This window comes from Mastigoproctus giganteus, chromosome 3 (genome assembly GCF_048544385.1).
Source record: "Mastigoproctus giganteus isolate SK-2022 chromosome 3, ASM4854438v1, whole genome shotgun sequence".
Classification (NCBI taxonomy): domain Eukaryota; kingdom Metazoa; phylum Arthropoda; class Arachnida; order Uropygi; family Thelyphonidae; genus Mastigoproctus; species Mastigoproctus giganteus.
Genome location: NC_143577.1, coordinates 95,545,400 through 95,558,126, shown reverse-complemented (window position 1 = coordinate 95,558,126; position 12,727 = coordinate 95,545,400). Strand labels below are relative to the sequence as shown.

Sequence of the window (12,727 nt, the reverse complement as noted above, 5' to 3'; positions counted from 1 at the left end):
ATTACTATCCCCTTTCCCTTACGTAAAGGTCCGATCTGGTTTGTCCTGCTCTTCTTGGCAATTATATATGTGAAGAATTCTTTATCCCCCACTCTTTGCTCTGTTTGCTAGTGATTTCTCATAAACTGCCTTTGCCTGTCGAACATTTTCTGTGGCTCTATTACACATCACCTTGTAGCTGTTATAGGTTTCAGTACTTTTTATTGCTCTGTAACCTTTCCATGCCACCTTTTTCTGCTCAAGTAATGCGGCAACTTCACTATTCATCCAACTTGGAACTCTTCTCATGGAGTATTTTTTTTAATGGTATATATGCATTCAAGGCATCTGTGATTAATGTTTTAAAAGCGTACCACAGTTCAATTGTATTCATTCTCTGCGCGATATCTACCCAGTTAATAGAGGCCATGTAGTACCTTAAGGCATCGTAATTTCTTTTTTCTGAAATTAAAACCCATTCCTTTGCCTTTTACTTCTGCTACCTCTCTCGTCATCATCCACCGTAGAACTTCGTGATCACTTCCTGCTACTGGTTCCTCTACTGTCAGCCCTGTTATGTCATCTGATTCATGTGTGATGATGAGGTCTAGGATATTCTTTTCTCTAGTACTTTCCCTGACATGTTGATACAAATAACAGTCATCTAGTTGATTTAAAAATTTTGTTCCCCATGTCGAGTTTCCTTCCCATTTACTCCAGTCAATTAGAGGCAAATTGAAATCACCCATAATAAGGCATTGACGCTTACTTGCCCATTCCATTTGCATGTAGAGGCTTTTGTCATAATCTTCACAATCACCTGGTCTGTAGATTACTCCTACTCGCATTATACCTTTGTTTCCAACTATCTCACACCATACAGACTCTATACTAGCATGTGAAATGTCTGAATCCGGGAAAGCTATCGTCACACTCAGGCTGCTTCTGATAAGAAGCATTACCCCACCACCCCTTCTATCTAACCTATCCTTCCTAAATACATTATACAAGCCGTACTGAAACTCATCATCCCCAATTTCCGGGCCCCTCGACGTGGGCACCTGTACGTGGTGAGGGGACCTCCCAGTGAAGCTGCTGGACTTCCAGACTAGCATCACTGGGATCTAACACCCACAGCCCAGGTTCCAGGCTTACATCAATGGAATCGGCGTGTTTGCCGTGCGCTGCAACCCATGGAAATTTGGAAAGGGGGATCCTGGTGGTTGAGGGGCCCAGCTTCAATACACCACTTTGGCCCCTGCTTTGACAAGACCAGAGGTCCTGGAAGGCCTGGCTAGGATCAATCGGCTAGTAGGCTCGCCTGCGAGGGTCAACCGTGTCAATGCCATGCCCCTACCCTCACGGTCCGAGGGACAGGATTCAGGGTAAGGGTATGGTTTCTGGGTAGTGTGGGTATGGTTTCTGGGTAGCCCTGGCGTCTCACTCCGGAGCGCATTTATTGCTTGCCAAGTAGTGGGCGTCCTTTGGGCTCCATGGTGGGTGGGGAGCCCCGGCACTGAACCAAATAAAACTTCTATGAATCCTGATAAACTTACTTCTTCAGGGGCCCCCAACCCGGTCCCTATCTGAAATCAATGAAAAGGAGACATAGCTTATTGCTAAAAAGAGGCAGCGAACCGAATTACCATCAGGGCCTGTCCCAAGGTTCCTAATTATGCATTCTACCAATGAAACACCGATTGGTAAAATGTCGCCCTCTTTTTATTCAAAAAGGGTTAGATGGGTTAGCAGGTTCACCCAAATCAGTTAAGAGGCTCCGTTCTGGAGACCTTTTAATTGAAACTAAAAATGACAGGCAATCGGAACATCTACTCCGAGTAACATCAATCGGAGGAGTACCCATAACAGTGACACCACACAGAACACTCAATTCATCGAGAGGTGTCATTTCAGAGTGGGACCTTCTCGACGTAACTGAGGAGGAAATCTGCTCTGAATTAAAACCACAGGGAGTTACTGCGGTCAAGAGAATTACTGCGTGAAGGGATGGAAAAATTAAAACCAGGAGCGTTATCCTGACTTTTAACTCTCCTAAACCTCCTGACGAGATTAAAGCTGGATACATCAATTGTTCAGTGTGTCCATACGTTCCGAACCCTTTACGGTGTTTTAAATGCCAGAAGTATGGATATTCTCAAATGGCCTGCCGTGGAGTCCTTGCATGCGCTCGATGTGGTGCAAAGGACCACGAAACAACAGCATGTTCAGCCGCAAAACCCACCTGTATTAACTGTGAAGGCGAACACCTGGCCTACTCACGAGCATGCCAGAGGTGGAAAGAAGAAAAAGAAATTCAACGGCTGAAGGCAGAGCTAAATATATCATACCAGGAGGCAAGGAAATCGGTGAAACCCCTGAATATCAACAAACCTACCTACGCCCAGAAGGTAGCAGGGAGATGTTCCGTCGGAACTCAGACGGACATGACCATTCCTCCAAAGGAGTCTTTTACTCCCATTGCGCGTTATCTCTTAAGTTCTCAAAAACCTGCACAGAAAAACCAATCAGCTGCCACTCCTATATCAGTACCTCCTAATGCTCCACAAGTAACCAAGGTAATTACGAAAGAAAAGAATAAGAAAGGGGAAGTCCCCCCCTAGTACCCAAGAAAACATGGATGTCGAGCAGAAGGAGGTACCCGAAGATTCAGTCTTGGAACTCTTTGCGGAGGAAGAAATGGACAGGGGACAGCGTCCATTCTTCCCCAAAAAAGATAAACCCAAGACTGATAAAAGTAAGCCCTCAGCACCTCGGAAGCCGCCTGATGGACCCACCAAGCCAAAATAATGGCTAAATTCCTACAATGGAATAGTCGTGGATTCCGGCGAAATATTGATGACATCAAGGCCCTCCTGCAAAAGCACAAGCCAGTTTGCTTTTGCTTGCAGGAGACATATCTAAAGGCAAATGATGAACCCACCATGCACAACATCGCAATTTTTCGAAAGGATAGAATTGCTGATGGCTCTGCTCATGGGGGAGTGGCTATCCTTGTGGGTAACCAGAGCCCAGTGCAGCCCTTGCTAATTACAACTAGCATAGATGCTGTTGCAATTCGCCTTACGGTGGGATTTTTATTAACGGTCTGCTCTATCTATTTGCCACCTGGGACTGACATCTCCCAGGAAGACCTTGATGATCTTCTAACGCAGTTGCCTCCCCCTTTCTTACTTCTCGGGGATTTTAACGGACATACTACCCTGTGGGGTAGTGCTAACATCAACGGAAGGGGACGAGTCAGAGCGTATGCTCAATGACAATGACCTTTCCCTTCTAAATACTGGAACAAACACCTTCTTCCACATGCCTACCCGTACTTTTTCTGCCATTGATCTCTCTATCTGCTCCCCTTCTCTACTCCCTTCACTCACTTGGGAAGTGGAGGAGAATCCATACGGAAGTGATCACTTCCCTGTGATAACCTTGTTACACAGTGGGAGGCCATGTCTTCCCTTTAGGTTACCACGGTGGAAGTTTGGTCACGGTGACTGGAATGCCTGATGTTGGAAGGCATTCCAGTCACCTCAGTACAGTCAGTCGGGAGCCGATCAATGACGCAGTAAAGTACATCACAGAAATCATTGTCCAAGCAGCTGCGAATGCTGTCCCAAAAACATCTGCCCGGTTTCCACCATTTCCCAAACCTTGGTGGAATTCACAATGCACAACAGCAAAAAAGCTCAAAACAAAGTGTGGGGGATATTTCGCCGATATCCTACCACGAACAACCTTATAGCCTTCAAACGTGCACGAGCCAAAGCACGCTACATCCGTCGTCAGAGTCAAAAGGAATCGTGGATCCGTTTTACATCATCTATTAACCAGTCTACCAACTCGAAGGTAGTCTGGGATAAAATCCGGATAATGAAGGGAAAATATACATCCCACCCTTTTTCAATCCTAGATTATAATGGATGCACTATTGCAGATCCAACTGCAATAGCCAATGCTCTTGGGGAAACATTCTCTAACATCTCCGCAACATCCTCGTATTTCCCAGAGTTCCTGGTCCCGAAACATAAACTGGAAAAACAAGCACTTAATTTTAAGTCCAAGGGGCTCTATCCCTACAACGGGGCATTCACTATAGAGGAACTGAAAAGAGCTCTCACTCTTTCCAAAGCAAGTGCTGTTGGACCAGATGGCATCCATTATGAAATGATTAAACATCTTTCACCAAAATCTATGGATTGTCTGCTCCTTCTGTATAACAGAATCTTTATTATTGAAGGGCAGTTTCCGGACTCCTGGCGAAAGGCAATCGTTCTTGCCTTTGCTAAGCCAGGAAAGGATCTAAAAGTCACCACCAATTATCGTCTTATTGCTCTGACTAGCTGTCTGTGCAAAATCCTGGAGAGAATGGTTAAGTATCGTTTAATATGGTATCTAGAATCAAATGATCTTCTCTCCAACATCCAGTGTGACTTCCGAAGGAACCGGTCCACTTTGGACCATCTTATTAGATTGGAAGCATCCATCCGGGATGCTTTCCTAAAACGCGAACACTTGGTGTCGGTGTTCTTTGACATGGAGAAAGCGTATGACACAACTTGGAGATTTGGCATTTTAAAAGATCTGCATAGTCTTGGTCTTAGGGGGCAACTCCCCATTTTTATTAAAAACTTTTTAGCCAATCGATCTTTCCAAGTTCGTGTGGGAACCTCAATCTCTCGTTCCTTCAGCCAAGAGGAGGGAGTACCACAAGGATCAGTATTAAGTGTCACGCTTTTTGCCATCAAAGTAAATTCCATCACAGAACAACTTCCTCCAACTGTAAACTGTGCTCTCTATGTTGATGATTTTAGCATATTTTGTCAGTCATGCAACATGAGGGTTATTGAAAGACAACTGCAGAAAGCCATTGATTGCCTTAATTCCTGGGCACTTGCTAATGGCTTCAGGTTCTCGCCGGAGAAGACCGTTTGCGTACACTTTTGTCGCAAGCGTAATCTTCATCCTGAACCTGAATTAAGGCTCGGACAAAATGTTATTCCAGTAATTTCAGACACAAAATTCTTGGGACTTGTGTTTGATAAAAAGTTGACCTTTCTCGAACATATTCGTCAACTTCGTACAAAATGCATGAGGGGACTAAATATTCTCCGCTCTCTGGCCTCCATGTGTTGGGGAGCAGATCGATGCACCCTACTACGGCTTTACCGTGCACTTGTACGATCCAAATTAGATTACGGGTCCCAGGTATTCTCAGCCAGAGATAGTGTCCTTCGATGGTTGGACCCTGTCCACCATCAGGCTATCCGTATCGCTACTGGAGCATTTCGAACATCTCCTGTCCAGAGCTTATACGTCGAAGTAAATGAACCACCGTTACCCCTTCGACATAAGCAGCTGTCTTTAAACTATGTGTTAAAGTTGAAATCCCTGCCAGACCATCCTACGTGGACACCCGTTTTCGAGCCACGTTGGGAAAACTTGTACAATACCTGTCCGACTGCCAATCGACCTTTTGGTATTCGTGTCCAAGAGCTACGCAGAGAGTTTAACATCACGGTAGACAAGGTTGCAAAAACACCAAAAGAAACTCTTCCACCCTGGCATGCTCATATCCCATCCTGTGACTTTTCCTTTAAGAAATGGGTAAAGTCTGAGACCTCATCATCTGTCTACCAGCAACTCTATGGTGTCCACCGATCCGATTACTCTGATTTTTTGCCTGTGTTCACCGATGGCTCGAAATCAGAGTTGTCTGTAGGATCTGCTGCTAACTTTACAGATAGTACTATCTCTGGGAAGATTCCCCACGAATGCAGCATATACACAGCTGAGTTGTATGGTATTGAGCTAGCCTTGGACCACATTAAAACCCGTAAGCACCAAAGGTGTATGGTGTACACTGACTCTTCAAGTACACTGCAGGCTTTATCGGGGATGAGGTATAATCCTCATCCGATTGTGACATGGATTCAGGAGACATTACATTCCCTATTTGAGTGTTCATTCGACATCCGTTTCTGCTGGATTCCGAGCTACATTGGGATCAGGGGAAATGAACTGGCAGATGCTGCGGCCAGATCACCAGAACCACACAACACTTATTGCCTGTTAGTCCCCTATACAGACTACAGGCAGCTAATAAAACTAAATTACATTCCCAATGGCAACAATCTTGGCATGAGCAAGTCAAAAGCAAGCTCTATCAGATAAAGCCTGTAATCCAACACTGGCAGTCTAGTCTGTGCAGGAACTGCAAAGAGGAAGTTGTTCTAGCTCGTCTCCGCATAGGACACAGTCATCTTACACATGTTTTTCTGCTGAGAGCGGATGACTGTCCTATGTGCGAGAACTGTGGCACCATTTTAACTATTCATCACATTTTAACCCTGTGACCACGTTTTAGACAAGAGCGTGATTTATATTTTACTGTTTTTAGTCATCCGGCTGAGCCTTATACACTCAGTCAGATTTTATCCGACAATGACGATGTGTCTGCTGTTTTTAGCTTTTTAAAATCAATAAACGTTTTTGCTCATATATAAAATTCACATTTTATTGTCATTTTCTATTTATTTATCCTTTATACATTTGTTATATATTTTGACATAGTGACCTAAGTAATTGGGTCACTGAAAGTTTAAAATTTTTTATATATGACTTGGTCTTGGCGCATTATAGCCTCAGTAGCTATTACATTAGCCAATAAAATCAAAACCAACCAACCAACCCCAATGTCCTGGTGGCACCACGTCTCCGTAAGCCCTATTATGTCTGCGTTACTTGTTTTAACCAGCAGTTTCAATTCGCTCATTTTATTGACGACACTTCTAAAATTACTGTATAAACAATTAAGACTTACTGTTCTTGTATATTTAACAACCCTAACACAACCCTTGAAGTTTTTTAGGCTCTCTTCCCTGGCATTAGCTACCCACTCACATGAAACGTTTCTGCCCAAGAACATCTAGATAATACATCCAGTTGGGGTAACAGATAAGAACTCTTAAGGTATGTGCAAGAGTTACTTTAACCAATATTATCAGAAAAATGCATGTCAGTATTACCCACATCCCCCTCTAACTAGCAGTTTCCCTGAACCTTTAAGGTATCCACAATAATACTGGCAAAAACTTTTGCACCACCTTTGTTTAAGTGTATCCTATCTCTACAGAGCAAATTCCTTCTACCTACCAGTGTGGGCCATGCTGATAGAAATTTCCCCCCTGAAGCCTTTCAGAGTCCTTCAAGTCTTGAGTTAATCCACAAGGCTCTTAACATATAATCCCTCCTATCGTGTCGGGGCAGAATTGCAGACACAGACATTGTGGCCTAGCTTGTGGCATTTCCTCAGCAAGGTCCTGTATTTTTCCAACAAATTGTCAGATCATGTACGTTTAATATCATTTGTCCCCACATGAATAATAATATTTTCTTTACCCCCTTTAAAATCTGACAATCTGTTGGTGACATCATCAATAGTTGCTCCCGGCAGACATACCCTGGTTCTGCTCCACCTATCTTTATTACAAAAAAAATTCCCCGTTTCCCTGACAATGGAGTCTCCTAATAAAACAATGTCCTTTTTAACCAGAGTAGTTTGCACTTGGTTTTTCTGTTTTGAGGCTTGAATCGGGTGTGCATCACTTGGTAGATTGCTGGAGTTTTGAGTCCCTGACGAGCTCCCAGATGCATTATTTTCGAGGGCAAGCACTCGTTTTTTTCAGGGACTCAAATTGTTCTATCAGTGCACCAAATTGTAATTTAAGATCGGTGCACTCCTTACATCGATCACAAAGAAAAGAATCCCCAGGTGAGATAGGATTAGTCACCAGGTCGACCTTGGAAAACATTCCACAGGTTCCACAACGGATTAAATCATGACTCACCCGTAAATCGCCATCTGCTATTTCCGTGTGAGTCACGATACCCTGTGCCATGTTTAAGGCAGATCTCGTAACTACCACTATAAAATTAAATAAATATCAATGAAAGTAACTTTAAAAAATTACATCTATAATATTATTAAAATCAAACAGTTACAGGAAAACCTATAACAAAATAATCCAACAATATCTAAATAAATCAAATATTTAAAAGCACTATCCAAAAGTAAACCACTTAACTGAGTAGCCCTGTCTAAGTGCGTCCGCTCACCTTGAATGCCAACGTATTATGTTCGATTATCAACGTATTAGTACGCAGCTAAACTCTGAATTAGCAAAAATATGCAAATGCAGCATCGTTTAAGTTATATCTTATATTCACAATATGAGTTTTAACGGACCTGATTAAAACAAATCATATCCATAAAAGCTACAAACCGTTTTATGTTTCGGCGTTCAAACCTTAAACCTTATTTTGAGAATTACTGTATATATATTTTTTTAATTAAAATTAAATTTTTTGTGCTTTTGTTATATTTGCTCATTTCAAAATATATTTTCATTAATTAACAAAATATGCTATTTTTGTCTAAACTATTTCGATATGTTAATTTTTCTGGTCCTTTCCTGTATTAAAAGTCTCACAACTGAAAAAACATAAATAAATAACAAATAAGAAAAAACTCCAAGTCATGGTCATGGCATGGCCTCTATGTGTCATGGTAACACAAATCTGTTAGAAAATTTTATTGCCCTTTATCAAGCTGGTAATTTTTTCTTCTAATCTGTTATTAATACCCACAATTGAGATGAAACCATATTTGATTTCTTTGTTTTTGCTTTATGGAAAATTGCATTTTTGAGTTGTCACTTTTCTATATGATGCGATATGTTGAAGACTTATACCATACCCTTTTGAGTACTGGAGACTTTGGAATGGGTAAGAAAGTAAGTGGAACATCAAATCTCTGTCATCTTTTATTTTATTAATCCCTTTTACTAAAAAAAGTCTTCATGACTAGAAACAAAAGAATTCAAATTAATTAGATTATAAAAATTGGAATTTAATAGAAAAAGAAAACATTTTCTATTTTATTTGAAAGTGTAATAAAATATTTCAATATTTTACTCAAAATATTGAAATGTTGATAAGCAAATTTTTGATGGGTCATTTAATGGAACATTTGAGTAGGTGCTTCATGGAACATTGGTTTGAAAATGCTATACTAAATAATTTTTACTCAAAGTTTTTTTTTTTTCTCCATACCATTTATTAGTTATAGCATTGAGTTACAATCACTACTCTTCCAACTGAGTTACTTATCTGTTATTGCTGTAATTTGCGCATGCTGTGTAGGTTGTTTAAACAGTTAGCTATTCTTTATCTGAAAACAATAAAATTACAAGTAGTAAGCTTCACATCAATGGCAGTACTGATTTTTCTTGTTTTAGAAGTTTTATCAAAATAAAAATAGGGAATTACTTATCAGACACTCTGTAGAATTAGAAAACTGATTATTTTTACTGTGTTTAAGTTTACATAATTATCTAAATATTTTTGATCATAAATGTTTATAATCAGAAATAATTATCATTTAAATATATATTTTTTTGTTATAGAATAATGGAGAAAAGTATCCATCACAAGGATATCCACAGGAATTTTTGAATCCTGCAGAACCAGTTTTTCTGACATCATTATCCTTTCCAGTTGAAAAAAATACAAACTTTCTTGAATTTGAGAATTCTGATTCTGAAAGTTGTTTAGGGAAGAACTATAAGACACTTCCACCTCAGGCATTTGATCTTTTAAGAAATATGGACAGTGAAGGTAATCCATGGTTAAATTCTCTTGATAATGATGCAGCAGACATGGAAAATGTAACACTTAGAAAAAAGCAGAAATCATCAAAATCAAACTTGAAACGGAGATGCTCAGTAAATGGACACTTCTATAACAGAGAGGTAAGATTGTGTGTGTGTGTGTGTGTGTGTGTGTGTGTGTGTGTGTGTGTGCGCGCGCGCGCGCCTTTAACTTTGTACTTATATGAATGCCCTTAAAATTTTGTAATTTTGATTTCATGGTAATTGTGCCTCAGCAGTTGGCAAAAAACATTACAGTTTAGAAGAATTTTGCCATTTCAGCATCTAGACTTTCCTCCCTTGCAAGGCCTACGAAGATTTTACTGGGATAAAGGAACCCAGACCATGCCGAGTAAGTACAGCTCACTTTGTTATAGAACTACAGTCAGCAGTTCTGGGTTGCAGAACTGTTGGAACCTTTGACTGTTGACTGCAGACACGCCAGAAAGTACATTACCTTTGGCTGCCATTCACACATCTGATAAGCCATCCATCGCACTTTTTGCAAAACAGTAATGCTTAGTAATGTGCTCCTTGCCACTAATGTGCATAGGTGAGTTTTGATGGTTGTTATCAGCGGTTTGTTCACAGCAACCTGGTTGTTGTAATGCAGCTTTGTTAGCTTTTTTTTTTTTTTACTATTTTCATACAAACAGGTTACTTGACTAACGCATTACCTTTTGGAGAGGATGCTAGTAAAAGTTTCAGAACCACTAACACAAGAATAATTTCTTTGTATTATTATTTTCAAATAATAATACAAAGTAAAAAAAGTTGGAAAGTAAAATACGAATTGACACTTTATTTAATTTTATCTTGTATTACCCAGCATATACAGGTGATAGACAGAATAATGAAAACATCTACTGAAGGTTAGTCAGTGTGGTGTTGAACTGATAAATGTGGCACTGATACGTTGCATAAAATCTGTGGAACTGGGATTGGGCATCATGTACCCACAAGGAAGTCACTAATTCATATAGGTTGAATGGTGATAAAAACCTCTGTCAGAGGCTCTGTCATAATTTAAATTATTGATAATGATCCATATTGCCAAATATACATTGTTGGCCACTGCCATTAATATATCTTTTGCGGCATACAATATGTGTTGAGCACCACATATTAAAATATAAAATTTTTTGCTTAAAGATTAAAAATGCATTTTTAAGTAATTTTTACCCGTTAATATAACCATTAATATAGCCATTAACATGTGTCTAAATTAGATAATTTATTTTTAAACTTATACTGCTTCTATTTATATATATATATAATAATTTGACGAGGTAACCCTTTTAAAGTTTATCAGAATCTATCGTTTTTTGTATTTTAACTTAACTTTTTCTTGGTGCAGCATAACCACAGTTGGGTTTGCTGTAGTAAAATCAATCAATTGATCAATCGAGAGCAAGGAATGTTTAGCTTCCAAAGAGATCTGTGTAAATTGCTAAGGAGAGAACCCTGCATACTCCAGAGCATTAGCAGATTCTTAACCTTTTGGCTTTAAATGAGCAAAATTTTGCAGCATACAAAACATGCGAGCACCACATATTAAAATATAAAAAATTTTGCTTAAAGATTAAAAATGCATTTTTTAAGAAATTTTTACCCGTATTATGCATACAAGTATTATATTTCTCAATTAAAAATTTTGGACACAATATTTATTACATTATCAGTGTGAACCATGACTTTGAAGAAATAATGCCAAACGCTTGAAATTAATTTCTCCATTGTGAAGAGATGATCACAAATTTTCTTCCAAATGTGAAGTCAACAATCTTGTTCTTTTTTTTGTTTTTGATATTGTTCATTAATGAAAAAGAACTTTCACACTTGTACACTGATCCAGATCCAAATAGAAAGTACTTTGAATGCTTCTCTTTGTAATAAAGGAAATCTTTTGGAAGAACCCCAGAATTTTAAAATAGTTTTGTGTTGGAAAAAAGATTTCATAGCTAAAGACAACTGCATATCAACAAGTTCTACCTCGGCAGCTGCTACTTCATTTTGATTGAAAATTTGTTCCAAGTTACTGATTTCAAAATTTCTGTAATTTATCGTTAATTCAAATTTTAGGAGGTGCTCTTTCAAGTATTCAAATCTTTCTTGGAACTGGTCACTAAGGTCTTTGATTACATTGATTAAAAACATTGGGCACTCCCCAGCAGTTTCCTCCAGACATGTTTTAAGCCGACCGGGCTACCCAGGTAGGTAAAGTGCATGCCTGGCAACCCAAAGATAAAGTGTAAAGTGTGTTCGTGTCAAACGGCACCAGGGGTTTCCCCCATCTCAGCGTGGTTTTCTTTGTGTGTGTAACAGATCACTGTTAAGGCCAGAGATTTAAAAGTGTATGGGATTTGGAAGTATTGTGTTATGTATCGTTGTTCCTCTGGCCATTTAGCCGCTAGACCCCTGCTGGGGCCCAACGTTGCCCACACTCAGCCCCGTGGAGGCAGACCAAGTACACCCAGCATAATTATTTACTCTGGCAGGCCCTGCCACCTAATTTCCTGAGATTTCAGTGGCTAGGGCCTAAAAAAATATATATATATATATATATATATATATATATATATAATATAAAAAAAAAAAAAAAATACTAATAATAACCCAATTTTAAGGGGTGGTTCGCTAATTATGTTAAGTTTCGGAATTGATGCACGATTTGGCTGTTATAATTTGGAAGTTTAAGTTTTTGTCGTGTGGGCGTACACTGACTGTGATGTATAGAGAGAGAGAGAGAGAGAGAGAGAGAGAGTGGAGGGAAAGACTGAAGACTGGAGGGGGAAAGACAGAAGTATGAGGCCAATAGGGTAGACGACCCCAGATATCAGTGTGGCATGCCCATGCCGCACCAGGAGAAGTAGACGAGGGGAGGGGACGGTCCCGGCCCCTCCTACCGCCAGGATATGGAGAGAAAGTGGGCCAGACTAGGTGTCCAACCCAGATCGCCAAAAGGCGAGGCAACAGCGTAGCTGCGGTCACAGTCATGGTTTTTGGATGTTCAGTTCAGTGTCACT

At 39.9% G+C, this 12,727-nt stretch overlaps 1 protein-coding gene across 2 annotated transcripts in view; it reads left to right on the top strand.

Moving 5' to 3' along the window:
- Rassf (Ras association family member) overlaps positions 1 to 12,727 on the top strand; it is a 285,214-nt gene that overhangs the window by 137,230 nt on the left and 135,257 nt on the right. For both annotated transcript variants that reach the window (XM_090370595.1, XM_090370596.1), the window contains exon 6: positions 9,459 to 9,803. In XM_090370595.1, the coding sequence (XP_090226721.1) occupies positions 9,459 to 9,803 (345 nt within the window). The remainder of the gene's footprint in view (positions 1 to 9,458; positions 9,804 to 12,727) is intronic.